This window comes from Salvelinus sp. IW2-2015, linkage group LG27 (genome assembly GCF_002910315.2).
Source record: "Salvelinus sp. IW2-2015 linkage group LG27, ASM291031v2, whole genome shotgun sequence".
NCBI classification, from domain to species: Eukaryota; Metazoa; Chordata; class Actinopteri; order Salmoniformes; family Salmonidae; genus Salvelinus; species Salvelinus sp. IW2-2015.
The window spans coordinates 10,269,205-10,291,290 of NC_036867.1; the positions used below are offsets into that span (position 1 = coordinate 10,269,205).

Sequence of the window (22,086 nt, forward strand, 5' to 3'; positions counted from 1 at the left end):
CTGAGTTAAGAAGGACGCCGGTATCTTTGTTGTGACTGGGTTTATTGATATACCATCCAAAGTTTAATAACTTTACCATGCTCAAAGAGATATTCATTTTCTGCTTGTTTTACCCATCTGCCAATAGGTGCCCTTCTTTGCAAGGCATTGTAAAACCTCCCTGGTCGTTAAGGAAATGTTTACTCCTGAATTTATTTAGGCATGCCAAAGGGGTTGAATACTTATTGACTCAGCTTTTCATTTTTCATTAATAGGTAAAGAATTCTAAAAACATAATTCCACTTTGACATTATTGGGTATTGTGTGTATGCTAGTGACACACAATCAAGATTTAATCCATTTTAAATTCAGGATGTAACACAACAAAATGTGGAAAAAGTCCACTTAAAAAAAGTCCACTCACTTGTGAATACTTACTGAAGGCGCTTTATGTGGGTACAACAACGAGTCAATCATCTGATACTGAACTACACAACTGGACAAGGAAGTCCTCATGACACATGCTTCACAACATGACAATAATGATGTATAAAGAGGATGTATATACTTTGAACTTTTCTTTTTCTTATGTTCTCTTTATGTATACCCTGCAAACAATAATGAGTCGTTAGGACGTCCACATGACATCAGGAAATGGTCTCCTAAAGTCATCAGGACGTTGTGTCATGGTCCCAGGGATGTCCCTGAGGACGTTTTTAGGTCATTCTTGGGACATTGTGTCATGGTCCCTGAAGGTTTTGTCAAGTTCCCGGTTTGTCCCGTGGACGTCCCCACGGACTTTCTTGGGACGATGTGTCATGGTCCTGATGACACAATGTCCCAAGAACAAAGCGGGAACTAGAAAAAGGTCCCCCCCAGGGAACTAGTAAAATGAAAGTCCTGAGAATGTCCTAAAAAGGTCCGGACATGGTCCTCAGTGACGTCCTGGGAACTTACAGGGAACAACACAAAGGTCCCCCAGATCACAATCACGTGAGATCCTAAGGACTATTAAAATGAAAGTCCAGAGAACATCCTAAAAAGCCCCCGACATGGTCCTCTGTGACGTCCTGGGAACTTACATGGAACAAGACAAAGGTCCCCCAGAGAACGTTCCCTTGGGACCATCACAATACATTCTTAGAACGTTCTCAGAACGTCAGACGTGTGTATGTTTATGAGCCGGTATATCACTAGTTTAGAGTAATAGGTCACAATGCGTTATCAAACTGGACTTCACAGGGAAGTCATCAACACAGGCTCAGCCTGTACTGAAATAGTACTTTGTAACATTACCCAAACAATGGCAATAAGGATGTAACCTTGCATCCTTAAAAATTAACAGAAAGACATATAGTATTGAAAATAGGCCAACAGATTACGGCTAATGATAGACTAGCTAAGTTCAACAAAGAGGCATCATATCATTCTAACATTGTCTTAAATATTTGCGAAAATACAGTACCAGTCAAAATTTGGACACACCTACTCATTCAAGGGTTTTCTTTATTTTTACTATTTTCCATTGTAGAATAATAGTGAAGACATCAAAACTATGAAATAACACATATGGAATCATGTAGTAACCAAAAAAGTGTTAAACAAATCAAAATATATTTGAGATTTTAGATTTGTCAAAGTAGCCACGCTTTACCTTGATGACCTATTTGCCTAGAGAGTTTTCAGCTATACTCTTCGTGGCTGTTTATTTACCACCACAGACGAATGCTGGCACAGACTGCACTCAGTCAGACTGCACTCAGTCAGCTGTATAAGGAAATAAGCAAACAGGAAACCGCTCACAAAGAGGCGGCACTCCTAGTGGCCGGAGACTTTAATGCAGGGAAACTTAAATCAATTCTATCTCATTTCTATCAACATGTTAAATGTGCAACCAGAAGGAAAGAATTCTAGATCACCTGTACTCCACACACAGAGACGCGTACAAAGCTCTCCCTCGCACTCCATTTGGTAAATCCGACCACAATTCTATCCTCCTAATTCCTCCTTACAAGCAAAAATTAAAGCAGGAAGCACCAGTGACTCAGTCTATAAAAAAGTGGTCAGATGCAGCAGATGCTAAACTACAGGACTGTTTTGCTATCACAGACTGGAACATGTTCTGGGATTCTTCCGATGGCATTGAGGAGTACACCACATCAGTCACTGGCTTTATCAATAAGTGCATCGAGGACGTCGTCCCCACAGTGACTGTATGTACATACCCCAACCAGAAGCCATGGATTACAGGCAACATTTGCACTGAGCTAAAGGGTAGAGCTGCCGCTTTCAAGGGAAGCACAGCCGCAAGCTGCCCAGTGACACGAGCCTACCAGACGAACTAAATCACTTATATACTCGCTTTGAGGCAAGCAACACTGAGGCATGCATGAGAGCATCAGCTGTTCCAGACGACTGTGTGATCACGCTCTCCGTAACTGGTTGCATCACTGCCTGGAATGGCAATTGCTCGGCCTCCGACCGCAAGGCACTACAGAGGGTAATGCGTACAGCCCAGTTCATCACTGGGGCTAAGCTGCCTGCCATCCAGGACCTCTACACCAGGCGGTGTCAGAGGAAGGCCATAAAAATTGTCAAAGACCCCAGCCACAGACTGTTCTCTCTACTACCGCATGGCAAGCGTTACCGGAGTGCCAAGTCTAGGACAAAAAGGCTTCTCAACAGTTTTTACCCCCAAGCCATAAGACTCCTGAACAGGTAATCAAATGGCTACTTGGACTATTTGCATTGTATGCCCCCCCCAACCTCTCTTTTACGCTGCTGCTACTCTCTGTTTATCATATATGCATAGTCACTTTAACTATACATTCATGTACATACTACCTCAATTGGCCCGACCAACCAGTGCCCCCGCACATTGGCTAACCGGGCTATCTGCATTGTGTCCCGCCACCCGCCACCCACCACCTGCCAACCCCTCTTTTACGCTACTGCTACTCTCTGTTTATCATATATGCATAGTCACTTTAACCATATCTACATGTACATACTACCTCAATCAGCCCGACTAACCTGTGCCTGTATATACCCTTGCTACTGTTATAGCCTTGCTACTGTATATAGCCTCGCTACTGTTCTTTTTCACTGTTGTTTTCATTTCTTTACTTACCTATTGTTCACCTAAAACTTTTTTTATGCACTGTTGGTTGGAGCCTGTAAGTAAGCATTTCACTGTAAGGTCTACACCTGTTGTATTCGGCGCACGTGACAAATAAACTTTGATTTGATAGCTTTGCACACTCTTGGCATTCTCTCAACCAGCTTAATGAGGAATGCTTTTCCAACAGTCTTGAAGGAGTTCCCACATATGCTGAGCACTTGTTGGCTGCTTTTCCCTCAACTCATCTCAAACCATTTCAATTGGGTTGAGGTTGGGTGATTGTGGAGGTCAGGTCACCTGATGCAGCACACCATCACTCTCCTTCTTTGTAAAATAGCCCTCACACAGCCTGGAGGTGTGGTTTGGGTCATTGTCCTGTTGAAAAACAAATGATAGTCCCGCTAAGCGCAAACCAGATGGGATTGCGTGTGCCTGGACACAGCCCTGGACACAGCCCTTAGCCATGGTATATTGGCCATATACCACAAACCCCCAAGGTGCCTTATTGCTATTATAAACTGGTTACTAACGTAATTAGAGCAGTATAAACAGACAATCAGCATTCAGGGCTCGAACCACCCAGTTTATATTTGAAAATAAGTTTCTTAATTCAAAGCAGGGGTGTTAAACTCAATTCCTGGAGGGTGGTGTGTCCGCTGGGTTTCACTCTTCCCCTGTATTTAATTGACCAATTAAGGTCCACATATTTCATTATAGTCATTGTGTTCCCCATACTCTATATAATATATATGTTTATAGATATGTGTTGTGTATTTGATGTATTGATGCAGGGCTCAACCCCTGCTAAAATAAAGGTGAAATAAAATAAGTCATAGTAAACCTTCTAACTGAATATTTTAAATCCTCAATAGTGGTAGAGACTCTGACTCAGATGACCTCTGGGAGCCAACACCAAAGAGACCACATTCAAGTTGTCCATCCCCCACTCATTCAAATGTAGGAACTGGTTTATCCAGTCTGACCTCTGCTGCTGTCTCTGGCTCCACACCCACCCCCGCCCGGCCATCTAGAGGTGTGAAGAGGCCAGCCCAGAAGCAGAAGAGGGCCAGTCCACCAGCGGCAACTACCACAGAGGGAGAGGACTATTGCCACACTGTACTAGAGGATGATGTGGAGCCACTTCCACCAACATTTCAACCTAAAAGAAAGCCAGGACCTCAGCTGGACATGACTGGAAAGTACAGCCCCCTTCATCTTTTCCAGATGTTTTTCTCCTTGTCAGTTATTGGTTCGCTGGTGTCTAACATCAACAGGTATGGAGCTAAGAAGCAAGCAGGCAAGAAAGAGGCATGGAAGTCCATTTCCATCCAACACCGTAGTACCCTCCTGGTGAAGGTAGGAAACAACACCTCAACTTCGCTGATCCTTAACACAGGGGCCCCACAAGGGTGCGTGCTCAGCCCCCTCCTGTACTCCCTGTTCACCCATGATTGTGTGGCCACGCATGCCTCCAACTAAATAATCAAGTTTGCCGACCACTCAACAGTAGTAGGCCTGATTACCAATAATGACGAGACAGCCTACAGGGAGGAGGTGAGGGCCCTGGCGGAATGGTGCCAGGGCCATCATCCATAAGGCGAGGTCAGTGCAGGGGCATTAAAGCTGGGACCGAGAGACTGAAAAACAGCTTCTATATCAAGGCCATCGGACTGTAAAATAGGTGTATGTGACCAATAAAAATTTATTTTATTAGATGGGGCTTGTGAAGTTGAAAACAAGCAATATTATTGCCATATTAAACTGGAATCTTCACAGGGAAGTCATTATCACAGGGGCAGCCCCTGAAATAGTAACAATGGCAATAAGGATGTAACCTACGCAAGGCATACAGTATTGAAAATTGGCCAACATTTTACGGCGAATGATAGACTAGCTAAGTTTAACAAACAGGCATCATATCATTCTAACATTGTCTTAAATATTTGAGAATATATATACAGTATCTGCCTAGTTTCAACTTCATGTTTTATACAAATGGTAGATTTGAAAATAAGTTTCTTAATTCAAAGCAGGGGTGTCAAACTCAGTTCCTGGAGGGTGGTGTGTCCGCTGGGTTTCACTCTTCCCCTGTATTTGATTGACCAATTCAAGTAATTAATTTGTTAGAAATTCCCCTCACCTGGTTGTGTCTTAATTGTCAACCCCTCACCTGGTTGTGTCTTAATGTCTTAATTGGACACAAATGGAATTGAAATAACAAAAACCAGCAGACACCACCCTCCAGGAATTGAGTTTGACACTGCTGATTCAAAGGATCAATATGCTATATAATTCAACAATATCTCAACAGTGCTGAACATATCAAATGATGCTCAAAATTACAAATATACATTGGAAAATAGCAACTACATACATCATACAATTTAAAGACTTTAGAGTTAGTAGTATGTGTCTACATTGAGTGTACAAAACATTAGGAAAACCAGTTCCTACTATTGGGTAACACCCGTTTTTGTTTTTTAAACAGAGAGTAGCTTTTGAACATGTTTACTCCAATGCTTCCCACAGGACCATTCTTGACACACAGGAAATTGTTGAGCTTGAAAAACCCAGCAGCGTTGCAGTTCTTGACACACTCAAACCAGTGTGCCTGGCATCTACTACCATACTCCGTTCAAAGGCACTTAAATCTTTTGTCTTTCCCACTCACCCTCTGAATGGCACACATACACAATCCATGTCTCAATTGTCTCAAGTGTTAAAAATCCTTCTTTAACCTGCCTCCTCCCCTTTAACTACACTGATTGACGTGGATTTAACAGGTGACATCAATAAGGGATCATACTTTTCACTTGGATTCACTTGGTCAGTCTATGTCATGCAAAGTGTTCCTAATGTGTTGTACACTCAATGTTAAAATTACTTTGTTTTTCAGCAAAAAATGTGCAGCTACATACTTGGTTATTACAAGACAAAGTTGATGATACCCAACGTATTTACTTCTGACAAATAATTATTGGCCAAAGGCATATATTCACAATTCCTCTGTATCTTTTGTTCTTTAAAGGTTGAGTAAGTTATCTAAACCACTTCAAATTCCAATAAAACTACATCACATTTTGAAGGTGACTTTCCTTTCTTTATCTAAGACAGTGTCATGAATCTAGCAACTAAGTGTTGTGGTTCAGAGTGCATTATTTATTTAGTTTCAAAGCGCAAACGTTTGCTAGCAAGTTTCTCAAACTGGCTTTAGCTGTGGAGGGAGCAGGCATGCCCGATGGGAGGCAATATATGCATATAACAAATCCCATGATTCTACGCTAGATTCGGAGTGAACAATTAGCACAACAGCTAAAATGGCTTTGAAAAAATAAGATTTCATCTAATATTTCAAATCAAATTAGACTTTATTTGTGACATGTGCCGAATACAACCTTACCGTGAAATGCTTACCCAACAGTGCAGTTCAAGAAGGGTTAAGAAAATATTTACCAAATAAACTAAGGTAAAAATGTATAAAAGCAACTCAATAACATAACAATAACGAGGCTATATACAGGGGATACCAGTACTGAGTCAGTGTGCGGGGGTACAGGTTAGAGTTAATTTGTACATGTAGTTAGGGGTGAAGTGACTATGCATAGATAATAAACAGTGAGTAGCAGCAGTGTACAAAACAAATGGGGGGGGGTCAATTTAATAGTCCGTTGACCATTTGATTAATTGTTCAGCAGTCTTATGGCTTGGAGGTAGAAGCTGTTAAGGAGCCTTTTGTTCCTAGACTTGGTATTCCAGTACAGCTTGATGTGCGGTAGCAGAGAAAAGAGTCTATGACTTGGGTGACTGGAGTCTCTGACAATTTCATGGGCTTTCCTCTGACACCGGAGGAAAGCCCATAAAAGGTCCTGGATTGCAGGAAGCTTGGCCCCAGTGATGTACTGGGCCGTACGCATTACTTTCTGTAGCGCCTTACGGTCAGATGCCGAGCAGTTGCCATACCCAGCGGTGATGCAACCGGTCAGGATGCTCTCGATGGTGCAGCTGAATAACTTTTTGAGGATCTGGGCACCCATGCCAAATCTTTTCAGTCTCCTGAGGGGGAAAAGGTTTTGTTGTGCCCTCTTCACGACTGTCTTGGTGTGTTTGGACAATTCTAGATCGTTGGTAATGTGGACACCAAGGAATTTGAAACTCTCGACCCGCTCCATTACAGCCCCGTTGATGTTATTGGGGGCCTGTTCGGCCCGCCTTTTCCTGTAGTCCACGATCAACTCCTTGGTCTTTCTCACATTAAGGGAGAGGTTGTTGTCCTGGTGCCACACTGACAGTTCCCTGACCTCCTCCCTATAGGCTGTCTCATCGTTGGCGGTGATCACTGTTGTGTCGTCAGCAAACTTAATGATGGTGTTGGAGCCGTGTTTGGCCACACAGTCGTGGGTGAACAGGGAGCACAGGAGGGGACTAGGTACACACCCCTGAGGGGCCCCAGTGTTGAGGATCAGCATGGCAGATGTGTTGTTGCCTACCCTTACCACCTGGGGTGGCCCGTCAGGAAGTCCAGAATCCAGTTGCAGAGGGAGGTGTTTAGTCCCAGGGTCCTTAGCTTAGTGATGAGCTTCGTGGGCACTATGGTGTTGAACGCTGAACTGTAGTCAATGAACAGTGTTCTCACACAAAGGTGTTCCTTTTGTCCAGGTGGGAAAGGGCAGTGTGGAGTGCTATTGAGATTGCGTCATCTGTGGATCTGTTGGGGCGGTATGCAAATTGGAGTGGGTCTAAGGTATCCGGGAGGATGCTGTAGACGTGAGCCATGACCAGCCTTTCAAAGCACTTCATGGCTACCGACGTGAGTGCTACGGTGTGGTAATCATTTAGGCAGGTTACCTTCGCTTCCTTGGGCACAGGGACTATGGTGGTCTGCTTGAAAGATATAGGTATCACAGACTCAGTCAGGGAGAAGTTGAAAATGTCAGTGAAGACACAGTTGCTCCGCGCATGCTTTTTTTACCCCCTTTTTCTCCCCAATTTCGTGGTATCCAATTGTTAGTAGTTACTGTCTTGTCTCATCGCTACAACTCCCGCACGGACTCTGGAGAGGCGAAGGTCGAGAGCCATGCGTCCTCCGAAACACAACCCAACCAAGCCGCACTGCTTCTTAACACAGCGTGCATCCAACCCGGAAGCCAGCCGCACCAATGTGTCGGAGGAAACACCGTACACCTAGCGACCTGGTCAGCGTGCACTGCGCCCGGCCCGCCACAGGAGTCGCTAGTGCGCGATGAGACAAGGATATCCCTGCCGGCCAAACCCTCCCTAACCTGGACGACGCTAGGCCAATTGTGCGCCGCCGCATGGGCATCCCGGTCGTGGCCGGCAGCGACAGAGCCTGGGCTCGAACCCAGAGTCTCTGGTGGCACAGCTAGGACTGCGATGCAGTGCCTTAGACCACTGCGCCACCTGGGAGCCCCCTGTCCGCGCATGCTTTGAGTACACGTCCTGGTAATCCATCTGGCCCCGTGTCTTTGTGAATGTTGATCTGTTTAAAGGTCTTGCTCACATCGGCTACTGAAAGCGTTATCACACAGTCATCCAGAAGAGCTGTTGCTCTCGTGCATGCTTCAGTGTTGCTTGCCTCGAAGCGAGCGTAAAAGGCATTTAGCTCGTCTGGTAGGCTCGCGTCACTGGGCAGATCGTGTCTGGGTTTCCCTTTGTAGTCTGTAATAGTTTTCATGCCCTGCCACATCCAACGAGAGTCAGAGCCGATGTATTAGGATTCAATCTTAATCCTGTATTGACGCTTTGCTTGTTTGATGGTTCGTCTGAGGTCATAGGGGGATTTCTTATAGGTGTCCGGATTAGTGTCCCGCTCCTTGAAAGTGGCAGCTCTAGCCTTTAGCTCGATGTGGATGTTGCCTGTAATACATGGCTTCTGGTTGGGATATGTACGTACGGTCACTTTGGGGACGACGTCGTCGATGCACTTATTGATGAAGCCGATGACTGAGGTGGTATACTTCTCAATACCATTTGATGAATCCTGGAACATATTCCAGTCAGTGCTAGCAAAACAGTCCTGTAGCGTAGCATCCACGTCATCTGACCACATCCGTATTGAGCGAGTCACTGATACGTCCTGCTTGTAAGCAGGAATCAGGAGGATAGAATTATGGTCAGATTTCCCAAATGAAGGGCGGGGGAGAGCTTTGCATGCATCTCTGTGTGTGGAGTAAAGGTGGTCTGGAGTTTTTTTTCCTCTGGTTGCACATGTGACATGCCTCTGGTTGCAAATTTTTACCACATGTGACATGCTGGTAAAAATTTGGTAAAACTGATTTAAGTTTGCCTGCATTAAAGTCCCCGGCCACTAGGAGCGCCGCTTCTGGGTGAGCAATTTCTTGTTTGCCTATGGCCTTATAGAGTTGGAGGAGTCCGGTCTTAGTGCCAGCATCGGTCTGTGGTGGTGAATAGACGGCTACGAACAATTTAGATGAGAACTCTCTTGGTAGATAGTGTGGTCTACAGCTTATCATAAGGTACTCTACCTCAGGCGAGCAATACCTTGAGACTTCTTTAATATCAGACATTGCGCAGCAGCTGTTATTGACAAGAAGACACACACCCCCACCCCTCGTCCCCTCGATTTTCTCTCAGTTCCATGGGAAAATGTGTATAATTGTTGGAAATTAGCTTTAAAGCTGAAACAATTTCTCTCATCTCCATAGAAATACATTTGTAGAATTGCAGGAAATTAGTTTAAAATTCAGAAATGTCTCTACACCGCCAAGATGGAGGCCTCAAACATGATCTCTCAAATCCAGCCCTGCCATGCCCCTTTTTTTTAACCTATTTTTTTAACCCTTTTTCTCCTCAATTTCGTGATTACGATCTTGTCTCATCGCTGCAACTCCCCAACGGGCTCGGGAGAGGCAAAGGTCGAGTCATGCGTCCTCAGAAACATGATCAAACCCCAGGCTGTAGTGACGCCGCAACACTGCGATGCAGTGCCTTAGACTGCTGTGCCACTCGGGAGGCCCCTAAGCCCCTTTTTGATCCAGAAAGAAACCCTGTCATCTCATCAATAGGGAGGAAACAGTCGAATGTATCAAATAGATGACCAAGTAACAATAATTAATACTATTATACTTTCTCTTAGCCTGTTCTGTCTTAAAGCATTTTGCCCAGTAACCATTTCTTAAGGTTTGCTTTAAAACTCCCTAGTATAAGGATGAATTTTAGTTGGTTGGTGCACCATTCCATTCCTCTGCACCAGTGTTAAGGAAAGTTAAGGCTTTTTCCAGCCATGCTCCTTAAAATAACCAGACAGATAACTCGGGGATGTCGGTGCCCCAAATGCGGTCGTCCGGCCTTGCTTCCCAATGACCTTCAGAGCAATGGGTTCACCTGTAGTGTGTTGGTCCAGATCATATCCAACGTCTTACTTGCATGTAGCAATTATTAACAAAGATAAAATCAGAATTCACACCAGTTCTCTTATCTAAAATTGCACTTCCTTTGCGTCCTAGGGTACTTTCCCACCTTTTGAAGGAAGTAATGTAAGGGTGAAAGTTCTAAATCTTTTAGACATTTAGGCAATGATTAACCAAAGGTGTTATTGTCATGTTTTGTCATTGATCATCATGTCTTGTCCCTGTGCTTCCCTCTGCTGGTCTTATTAGGTTCTTTCCCTCTTTCTATCCCTCTCTCTCCCCGTCCTCTCTCCCTCTCTCGCTCTCTCTCTCTATCGTGTTCTTCCTGCTCCCAGCTGTTTCTCATTCTACCTACTCATTTACTCTTTCACACTGTCCCCTATTTTGCCCTCTGATTAGAGTCCCTATTTCTCCCTCTGTCTTCCGCTTCTGTCCTTGTCGGATTCTTGTTTGATGTTGCTGTTCTGTGTCCTTGTTCCGCCTGTCGTGTTTTTTGCCTTCTTCAGATGCTGCGTGTGAGCAGGTGTCTATGTCAGCTACGCCTGTGCCTTCCTGAGCGACCTGCAGTCTGTGGTCGCGTCTCCAGTCGTTCCTCTCTACTGACGAGAGGATTTCAGTTTCCTGTTTTGGATTTACCTTTGATAATATCCAGGAGAATCATTGTTGTTTTAAGACTGGAATAAAGACTCTGTTTTATTACGTCGCTTTTGGTCCTCATTACCAGCATAACAGAAGAATCCGACCAAGATGGACCCGCGACTATGGATTCTCTCAACACTGCCGTCGAGTTCCAGGGAGCAATGCTCGGCAGACACGAGCAGGAATTGTTTGCTGCTCGTCATGCCGTTGAGACCTGGCGCTCAGGTCTCGATCTCTCTGGACAGTTTCAGAGTCTTCGTCTCGTGCCACCAGCTACTTCCTGTCTTCCGAGTCTCCGGAACCTAGGGTTAATAACCCACCATGTTACTCTGGGCAGCCCACTGAGTGTCGTCCTTTCTCACCCAGTGTGATATTGTTTCTCTCTCCAGCCCAACACGTACTCAAGAGAGAGAGCTCGGATCGCTTACGTCATATCACTCTTACTGGTCGGGCTCGGGAGTGGGGCACGCTATCTGGGAGGCAGGGGCTGAGTGTTCTAACGATTATCAGAACTTTAAAGAGGAGATGATACGGGTTTTTGATCGTTCAGTTTTTTGGGAAGGAGGCTTCCAGGGCCCTGGCTTCCCTATGTCAAGGTGATCGATCCATAACGGATTACTCTATAGAGTTTCGCACTCTTGCTGCCTCCAGTGACTGGAACGAGCCGGCGTTGCTCGCTCGTTTTCTGGAGGACTACAGCTGAGGTTAAGGATGAGATTCTTCCCGGGAGGTTCCTTCCAGCGTGGACTCTTTGATTGCACTCGCCATCCGCATAGAACGACGGGATCTTCGTCACGAGCTCGTGGAAGAGAGCTCGCGTTAACGGTGTTTCCTCTCCGCTTCTCAACCATCTCCTCCACCGGCTCAGAGACTGAGCCCATGCAGCTGGGAGGTATTCGCATCTCGACTAAGGGAGGGAACGGAGAATCACCAACCGCCTTTGCCTCTATTGCGGTTCTGCTGGACATTTTGTCATGTCAATGTCCAGTAAAAGCCAGAGCTCATCAGTAAGCGGAGGGCTACTGGTGAGCGCTACTACAAGTCTCTCCATCAAGATCCTGTACTACTTGTCGGTCCATCTACGCTGGCCTGGTTCGGCTGCTTCCTGCAGTGCCTTGATAGACTCTGGGGCTGAGGGTTGTTTATGGACGAAGCATGGCTCGGAAACATGACATTCCTCTCAGACAGTTAGGGAAGCCACGCCCATGTTCGCCTTAGATGGTAGTCTTCTCCCAGTATCAGATGTGAGACACTACTTTAACCCTCAATTATCTGGTAACCACAGTGAGACCATTTCCTTTTTGATTTTCGTTCACCTTTTACACCTGTTGTTTTGGGTCATCCCTGGCTAGTATGTCATAATCCTTCTATTAATTGGCTTAGTAATTCTATCCTATCCTGGAACGTTCTTGTCATGTGAAGTGTTTAATGTCTGCTATTCTCCTGTTTCTTTTGTCCCTCTACTCAGGAGGAACCGTGTGATTTGACAGGAGTGCCGGAGGAATATCATGATCTGCGCACGGTCTTCAGTCGGTCCAGAGCCAACTCTCTTCCTCCTCACCGGTCGTATGATTGTTGTATTGATCTCCTTCCGGGGACCACTCCCCCTCGGGGTAGACTATACTCTCTGTCGGCTCCCGAACGTAAGGCTCTCGAGGATTATCTGTCTGTTTTCTCGACGCCGGTACCGTGGTGCCTTCTTCCTCTCGCGCGGAGCGGGGTTTTTCTTTGTTAAGAAGAAGGACGTATACTGCGCCCCTGCGTGGATTATCGAGGGCTGAATGACATAACGGTTAAGAATCGTTATCCGCTTCCCTTATGTCGTCAGCCTTCGAGATTCTGCAGGGAGCCAGGTTTTTACTAAGTTGGACTTCGCAACGCTTACCATCTCGTGCGCATCAGAGAGGGGGACGAGTGGAAAACGGCGTTTAACACTCCGTTAGGGCATTTTGAATACCGGGTTCTGCCGTTCGGTCTCGCTAATGCTCCAGCTGTCTTTTCAGGCATTAGTTAATGATGTACTGAGAGACATGCTGAACATCTTTGTTTTCGTTTACCTTGACGATATCCTGATTTTTTCACCGTCTCTCGAGATTCATGTTCAGCACGTTCGACGTGTACTCCAGCGCCTTTTAGAGAATTGTCTCTACGTGAAGGCTGAGAAGTGCGCTTTCATGTCTCCTCTGTCACATTTCTCGGTTCTGTTATTTCCGCTGAAGGCATTCAGATGGATCCCGTAGGTCCAGGCTGTCAGCGATTGCCCGTCCTAAGTCACGTGTCGAGTTGCAGCGCTTTCTCGGTTTCGCTAATTTTATCGGCGTTTCATTCGTAATTTCGGTAAGTGGGCCCTCTCACAGCTCTGACTTCTGTCAAGACTTGCTTTAAGTGGTCGATTCGCCCAGGGAGCTTTTGATCTCCTCAAGAAGCGTTTTACATCCGCCCTATCCTTGTTACTCCTGACGTCACTAAACATTCATTGTCGAGGTTGACGCTTCAGAGGTGGGCGTGGAGCCATTCTGTCCAGCGCTTCCATTCTGACGATAAGGTCATCCTTGCGCTTACTTTTCTCATCGCCTGTCGCCATCGGAACGCAACTACGATGTGGGTAACTGCGAACTGCTCGCCATCCGCTTAGCCATAGGGAATGGCGACAGTGGTTGGAGGGGGCGACCGTCCTTTTGTCGTTTGGACTGACCATAAGAACCTTGGTACATCCGTTTCTGCAAACGACTTAATGCACGTCAAGCTCGTTGGGCGTTGTTTTTCGCGCGTTTCGGTTCGTGATTTCCTATCGCCCGGGAAATAAGAACACCAAGCCTGATGCTTATCCCGTCTCTTTAGTTCTTCTGTGGCTCTACCGACCGAGGGGATTCTCCTGAAGGGCGTGTTGTCGGGTTGATGTCTGGGGAATTGAGAGACAGGTAAAGCAAGCACTCACTCCACTGCGTCGCCGCGCGCTTGTCTAGTAACTTCTGTTCGTTCCTGTCTTACTCGTCTGGCTGTTCTTCAGTGGGCTCATCTGCCAAGTTAGCTGGCACCCGGCGTTCGGGGTACGCTTGCTTCTATTCGCAGCGGTTTGGGTGGCCTACTCAGGAGCGGGACACGCGCCGTTCCGTGGCTGCTTGTTCGGACTGCGCGCGGACTAAGTCAGGTAACTCTCCTCCTGCCGGTCGTCTCAGACCGCTTCCATTCCTTCTCGACCATGGTCTCACATCGCCTTAGACTTTATTACCGTCTGCCTTCGTCTGCGGGGAAGACTGTGATTCTTACGGTTATCGATAGGTTCTCTAAGGCGGCACATTTCATTCCCTCGTAAGCTTCCTTCCGCAAGGAGACGGCACAAATCATCATTGAGAATGTGTTCAGATTCATGGCTCCCGTTAGACGCCGTTTCAGACAGAGGTCCGCAATTCACGTACAGTTTTGGAGGAGTTCTGTCGGTTGATCGGTGCTTCCGTCAGTCTCTCTTCGGTTTTCATCCCCAGTCTAACGGTCAAGCAGAAAGGGCAATCAGTCGATTGGTCGCATATTACGCAGCCTTTCGTTTCGAAACCCTGCGTCTTGGGCAGAACAGCTCCCCTGGGCTGAGTACGCCACAACTCGCTTCCTTCGTCTGCTACGGGTTATCTCCGTTTCAGAGTAGTCTTGGGTACCAGCCCTCTTGTTCTCGTCCCAGCTCGCCGAGTCCAGCGTTCCCTCCGCTCAGGCTTTTGTCCAAGTGTGAGCGCACCTGGAGGAGGGTCAGGTCTGCACTTTGCCGTTACAGGGCGCAGATCTGTGAGAGCCGCAATAAACGTAGGATTAAGAGTCCTAGGTATTGTCGCGGTCAGAGAGTGTGGCTTTCCACTCGTAACCTTCCCTTACGACAGCTTCTCGCAAGTTGACTCCGCGGTTCATTGGTCCGTTCCGTGTCTCTCAGGTCGTCAATCCTGTCGCTGTGCGACTGCTTCTTCCGCGACATCTTCGTCGCGTCCACCCTGTCTTCCATGTCTCCTGTGTCAAGCCTTTTCTTCGCGCCCCGTTCGTCTTCCCTCCCCCGCCCCGTCCTTGTCGAGGGCGCACCTATTACAAGGTACGGAAGATCATGGACATGCGTTCTCTGGGACGTGGTCACCAGTACTTAGTAGATTGGGAGGGTTACGGTCCTGAGGAGAGGAGTTGGGTTCCATCTCGGGACGTGCTGGGACCGTTCGTTGATTGATGATTTCCTTCGTTGCCGCCAGGGTTCCTCCTCGAGTGCGCCAGGAGCGCTCGGTAGTGGGGGGGTACTGTCATGTTTTGTCATTGATCATCATGTCTTGTCCCTGTGCTTCCCTCTGCTGGTCTTATTAGGTTCTTTCCCTCTTTCTATCCTCTCTCTCCCTCCCTCTCTCTCTCCTCGCTCTCTCTCTCTATCGTTCCGTTCCTGCTCCCAGCTGTTTCCATTCTCCTAACTACCTCATTTACTCTTTCAACCTGTCCCTATTTTGCCCTCTGATTAGAGTCCCTATTTCTCCCTCTGTCTTCCGCTCCTGTCCTTGTCGGATTCTTGTTTGATGTTTGCTGTTCTGTGTCCTTGTTCCCGCCTGTCGTGTTTTTGCGCTTCTTCAGATGCTGCGTGTGAGCAGGTGTCTATGTCAGCTACGGCCTGTGCCTTCCTGAAGGCGCTGCAGTCGGTGGTCGCGTCTCCAGTCGTTCCTGCTCTACTGACGAGAGGATTTCAGTTTCCTGTTTTGGATTTACCTTTGATAATATCCAGGAGAATCATTGTTTGTTTAAGACTGGAATAAAGACTCTGTTTCTATTACGTCGCTTTTGGGTCCTCATTCACCAGCATAACAGTTATGAAGATGACTGAAAGAAAAACTATAAAAAGTTAAACTGAGACATTGATTTTATTGCCAAATGAAGATTCAAGACTCATGAGCTAGGTGCATGTTAAAGTAAGTTCACTGATCTGAATAGTACTATTTTAATACAATTGGAAGGCAATGTTTTTACATTTTATTGCAAGAACATCAGCTATTTTTTGTTTGATCACATAGTCAATAACATTTTCCTGAAGATCATGAACTCATGCCAGTTCGCTCTTTGCAGTTTCTGACAGGTGTAAAGATGGAAGATGCTGAGGACGACATTGCTGTAGTCGGTATTGGCTGCAATTTCCCAGGAGGTAAAACTTGAAATTTTTGCATAAAAAAGGGGTTCTGAAAAAATATCCAAATAATCTTGATGTGTTAAAACACTACAGGATATGCAATGTGATGCGGTCACCCCAGCTCACATTTGGCATTGTCTGATTACTTAAAGTGGTTCCCTCTATTTCAATAGAGATTGATTTGACAAAAACAGGCAAAAATCTATTAATTTGAGACATCAAAGTGATAGTATGTAATTAGAATGTGTTAATTATTTGACTTACTGTTTTGGTGTGCATGTTTACAACCAGTAGGGTAAATTTAATTGCATAACATTTTACAGATGTAGGATCTTAATTTGAGCCAGTTTGCTACAGCAGGAAAATAATCCTGCAGCAACAGGACATGTGAATTATTATGTGGATTATAAAATCAAACATTTCAAAATTGAAATTACACACTTTAGAAGTTTACAAATACACTACAAGTTTGCATTTCTCACAACATAATAGTGATGAAATTAAGATCCTACATCTGTACCCACATGTTGCGAAAAAATGCATTGATGGTACTTGTGTGTTTTTTAGGTGTGACCGGCGAGTTTACCAACCGATCACTATTTACAATTATATCTGAATTTAATTTCATCTAAATTCTGTTCAAAATGTAAAGATTCCTTTTTTTGCACATAAGAGAAACAAAAACACCATACAATAGAAAATTAGGTCGGGTGAAGCATTGTGCAGGGAGATGAGAGGGCTTGTGGGAGGGTCTTAACCCTTAACCCCCTCAAATTTACAAGACACAACATGGGGGAAAAACGGGGGGAAAGTGAATGCTGGGATTCTCTTGACTTTGGAACACTAACTTGTGCCAGCTGTCCACCCGGCTGCATCACTGCTGCAATACTAGTTCTAACGTGAAATATGAAATAACTATCATGATATTTACTTTCCAACTTTGAATTAAACATTTATGTGTCTGTACAGGAGAGGGGCTTGACAGTTTCTGGAAGGTTCTATTGGAGGGGAAGAACTGTACAGTGCCAATCCCAACTGAGAGATTTGACTGTTCCCAGTGGTATGACCCTGATGACAACAAAGTGGGGAAATCGCGCACAGCGAAGGCTGCACTTATTGATGGGTATGCATTTTTGCCTTGTTCCTTGCATTCAATAAATAAAATATCATTTTCAATTAACTAGGCAAGTCAGTTAAGAACAAATGCTTATTTACAATGACGGCCTACCCCGGTCAAACCCTAACGACGCTGGGCCAATTCTGAGCCGCACTATGGGACTCCCAATCACAGCCGGTTGTGATACAGCCTAGAATCAAACCAGGGTCTGTAGTAACGCCTCTAGCACTGAGATGCAGTCTGGGAGCCCTTAAAATAATTCATGCTTAACTGGAGCAAAATTCATTACAAAAAGTGCATTTGTCCCCAGGATCAACATTGAAACACAGTTCTAGCTACTCTTTTTGTAACACCTCAGAAACTCAATTTCCATTTCACCCAAAACATCAGTTATAAGATAAGGCATTAAAAATGTCAAATAAAATGAAAAAAAATATGGCTTAATTTGTAGAGCAGAATTTGAAAATGCCTGTTTGGATTTGATGAATCAAAATCTCTAATAAAACAGGTTCATGTGCAGCAACCCCACATGTAAAAATGTTGACATTTGGATATTACGTCATTGAGGCATATCTATTTATTATGGCAATTGACATACTTGGTATTAAGATAAGGCATCATCCTAGATACCATTTCCTGCCATTGTGCCCTTGAGCAAGCAACTTAACCCCCTATAATTAAAGTTTTAATGTCACGTGCGCAAGTACAGTGAAATGCCTTTCTTGTAAGCTTCAAACACAACAAAGCAGTAATCAATATCAATGTAACACTAAAAATAACACAAGGTAAAACAAAAACACACGAGAAATAAAAATAAGAAATAGGTAGAATACGAGAAAGTAAGAAGCTATATACAGGGGCAGTTCCAATACCATATTTACAATGTGCAGGGATACTGGAGTGATAGAGGTAGATATAGTGTTTTCAGAAAGTATTCACACCCCTTGACTTTTTCCACATGTTGTTGTGTTACAGCCTGACTTTAAAATTGATTAAATGTTTTGTCACTGGTCTACACACAATACAAAGTGGAATGTCAAAGTGGAATTATGTTTTTCAAAATGTTAACTAATTAAAAATGAAAAGCTGAAATGTCTTGAGACAATAAGTGTTCAACCCTTTTGTTATTGTCATGTTTTGTCTTTGATCATCATGTCTTGTCCCTGTGCTTCCCTCTGCTGGTCTTATTAGGTTCTTTCCCTCTTTCTATCCCTCTCTCTCCTCCTCCCTCTCCCGCTCTCTCTCTCTATCGTTCCGTTCCTGCTCCCAGCTGTTTCTCATTCTCCTAACGACCTCATTTACTCTTTCTCACCTGTCCCCTATTTTGCCCTCTGATTAGAGTCCCTATTTCTCCCTCTGTTTTCCGCTTCTGTCCTTGTCGGATTCTTGTTTGATGTTTGCTGTTCTGTGTCCTTGTTCCGCCCTGTCGTGTTTTTTGCCCTTCTTCAGATGCTGCGTGTGAGCAGGTGTCTATGTCAGCTACGGCCTGTGCCTTCCTGAAGCGACCTGCAGTCTGTGGTCGTGCTCCAGTCGTTCCTCTCTACTGACAGGAGGATTTCAGTTTCCTGTTTTGGATTTACCTTTGATATATCCAGGAGAATCATTGTTTGTTTGATACTGGAATAAAGACTCTGTTTCTATACGTCGCTTTTGGGTCCTCATTCACCAGCATAACAGAAGAATCCGACCAAGATGGACCCAGCGACTATGGATTCTCTCAACACTGCCGTCGAGTTCCAGGGAGCAATGCTCGGCAGACACGAGCAGGAATTGTTTGCTGCTCGTCATGCCGTTGAGACCCTGGCCGCTCAGGTCTCCGATCTCTCTGGACAGTTTCAGAGTCTTCGTCTCGTGCCACCAGCTACTTCCTGGTCTTCCGAGTCTCCGGAACCTAGGGTTAATAACCACCAGTTTACTTTGGGCAGCCCACTGAGTGTCGCTCCTTTCTCACCCAGTGTGATATTGTGTTCTCTCTCCAGCCCAACACGTACTCAAGAGAGAGAGCTCGGATCGCTTACGTCATATCACTCCTTACTGGTCGGGCTCGGGAGTGGGGCACAGCTATCTGGGAGGCAAGGGCTGAGTGTTCTAACGATTATCAGAACTTTAAAGAGGAGATGATACGGGTTTTTGATCGTTCAGTTTTTTGGGAAGAGGCTTCCAGGCCCTGGCTTCCCTATGTCAAGGTGATCGATCCATAACGGATTACTCTATAGAGTTTCGCACTCTTGCTGCCTCCAGTGACTGGAACGAGCCGGCGTTGCTCGCTCGTTTTCTGGAGGACTTCACGCTGAGGTTAAGGATGAGATTCTCTCCCGGGAGGTTCTTCCAGCGTGGACTCTTTGATTGCACTCGCCATCCGCATAGAACGACGGATAGATCTTCGTCATCGAGCTCGTGGAAGAGAGCTCGCGTTAACGGTGCTTCCCTCTCCGCATCTCAACCATCTCCTCCCACCGGCTCAGAGACTGAGCCCATGCAGCTGGGACGTATTCGCATCTCGACTAAGGAGAGGGAACGGAGAATCACCAACCGCCTTTGCCTCTATTGCGGTTCTGCTGGACATTTGTCATGTCATGTCCAGTAAAAGCCAGAGCTCATCAGTAAGCGGAGGGCTACTGGTGAGCGCTACTACTCAAGTCTCTCCATCAAGATCCTGTACTACCTTGTCGGTCCATCTACGCTGGACCGGTTCGGCTGCTTCCTGCAGTGCTTTGATAGACTCTGGGGCTGAGGGTTGTTTTATGGACGAAGCATGGGCTCGGAAACATGACATTCCTCTCAGACTGTTAGGGAAGCCCACGCCCATGTTCGCCTTAGATGGTAGTCTTCTCCCAGTATCAGATGTGAGACACTACCTTTAACCCTCCAGTATCTGGTAACCACAGTGAGACCATTTCCTTTTTGATTTTTCGTTCACCTTTTACACCTGTTGTTTTGGGTCATCCCTGGCTAGTATTGTCATAATCCTTCTATTAATTGGTCTAGTAATTCTATCCTATCCTGGAACGTTTCTTGTCATGTGAAGTGTTTAATGTCTGCTACCTCCTGTTTCTTCTGTCCCTTCTACTCAGGAGGAACCTGGTGATTTGACAGGAGTGCCGGAGGAATATCATGATCTACGCACGGTCTTCAGTCGGTCCAGAGCCAAATCTCTTCCTCCTCACCGGTCGTAGATTGTTGTATTGATCTCCTTCCGGGGACGACTCCCCCTCGGGTAGACTATACTCTCTGTCGGCTCCCGAACGTAAGGCTCTCGAGGATTATCTGTCTGTTTCTCTCGACGCCGGTACCGTGGTGCCTTCTTCCTCTCCCGCCCGAGCGGGGTTTTTCTTTGTTAAGAAGAAGGACGGTACTCTGCGCCCCTGCGTGGATTATCGAGGGCTGAATGACATAACGGTTAAGAATCGTTATCCGCTTCCCCTTATGTCGTCAGCCTTCGAGATTCTGCAGGGAGCCAGGTGCTTTACTAAGTTGGACCTTCGTAACGCTTACCATCTCGTACGCATCAGAGAGGGGGACGAGTGGAAGACGGCGTTTAACACTCCGTTAGGGCATTGAATACCGGGTTCTGCCGTTCGGTCTCGCTAATGCTCCAGCTGTCTTTCAGGCATTAGTTAATGATGTACTGAGAGACATGCTGAACATCTTTGTTTTCGTTTACCTTGACGATATCCTGATTTTTTCACCGTCACTCGAGATTCATGTTCAGCACGTTCGACGTGTACTCCAGCGCCTTAGAGAATTGTCTCTACGTGAAGGCTGAGAAGTGCGCCTTTCATGTCTCCTCTGTCACATTTCTCGGTTCTGTTATTTCCGCTGAAGGCATTCAGATGGATCCCGCTAAGGTCCAGGCTGTCAGCGATTGGCCCGTTCCTAAGTCACGTGTCGAGTTGCAGCGCTTTCTCGGTTTCGCTAATTTCTATCGGCGTTTCATTCGTAATTTCGGTCAAGTGGCTGCCCTCTCACAGCTCTGACTTCTGTCAAGACTTGCTTTAAGTGGTCCGGTTCCGCCCAGGGAGCTTTTGATCTCCTCAAGAAGCGTTTTACATCCGCCCCTATCCTGTTACTCCTGACGTCACTAAACAATTCATTGTCGAGGTTGACGCTTCAGAGGTGGGCGTGGGAGCCATTCTGTCCCAGCGCTTCCAGTCTGACGATAAGGTCCATCCTTGCGCTTACTTTTCTCATCGCCTGTCGCCCATCGGAACGCAACTATGATGTGGGTAACCGCGAACTGCTCGCCATCCGCTTAGCCATAGCGAATGGCGACAGTGGTTGGAGGGGGCGACCGTTCCTTTTGTCGTTTGGACTGACCATAAGAACCTTGAGTACATCCGTTCTGCCAAACGACTAATGCACGTCAAGCTCGTTGGGCGTTGTTTTTCGCTCGTTTCGAGTTCGTGATTTCCTATCCCGGGAAATAAGAACACCAAGCCTGATGCCTTATCCCGTCTCTTTAGTTCTTCTGTGGTTCTTACCGACCCCGAGGGATTCTCCCTGAAGGGCGTGTTGTCGGGTTGACTGTCTGGGAATTGAGAGACAGGTAAAGCAAGCACTCACTCACACTGCGTCGCCGCGCGCTTGTCCTAGTAACCTTCTGTTCGTTCCTGTCTCCTCCGTCTCTCCAGGCTCACTGCCAAGTTAGCTGGCCACCCGGCGTTCGGGGACGCTTGCTTCTATTCGCCAGCGGTTTGGTGCCATA

At 46.1% G+C, this 22,086-nt stretch overlaps 1 protein-coding gene across 1 annotated transcript in view; it reads left to right on the forward strand.

Moving 5' to 3' along the window:
* Positions 1-16,017: 16,017 nt before the first annotated feature.
* The window catches only part of LOC111953251 (phthioceranic/hydroxyphthioceranic acid synthase-like), a 26,013-nt gene continuing 19,944 nt past the window's right edge, over positions 16,018-22,086 (forward strand). The window contains 2 exon segments of the mRNA XM_023972404.1: positions 16,018-16,279; positions 17,234-17,387. Coding sequence (XP_023828172.1) covers positions 16,183-16,279; positions 17,234-17,387 — 251 coding nt within the window. The 5' untranslated portion in view covers positions 16,018-16,182.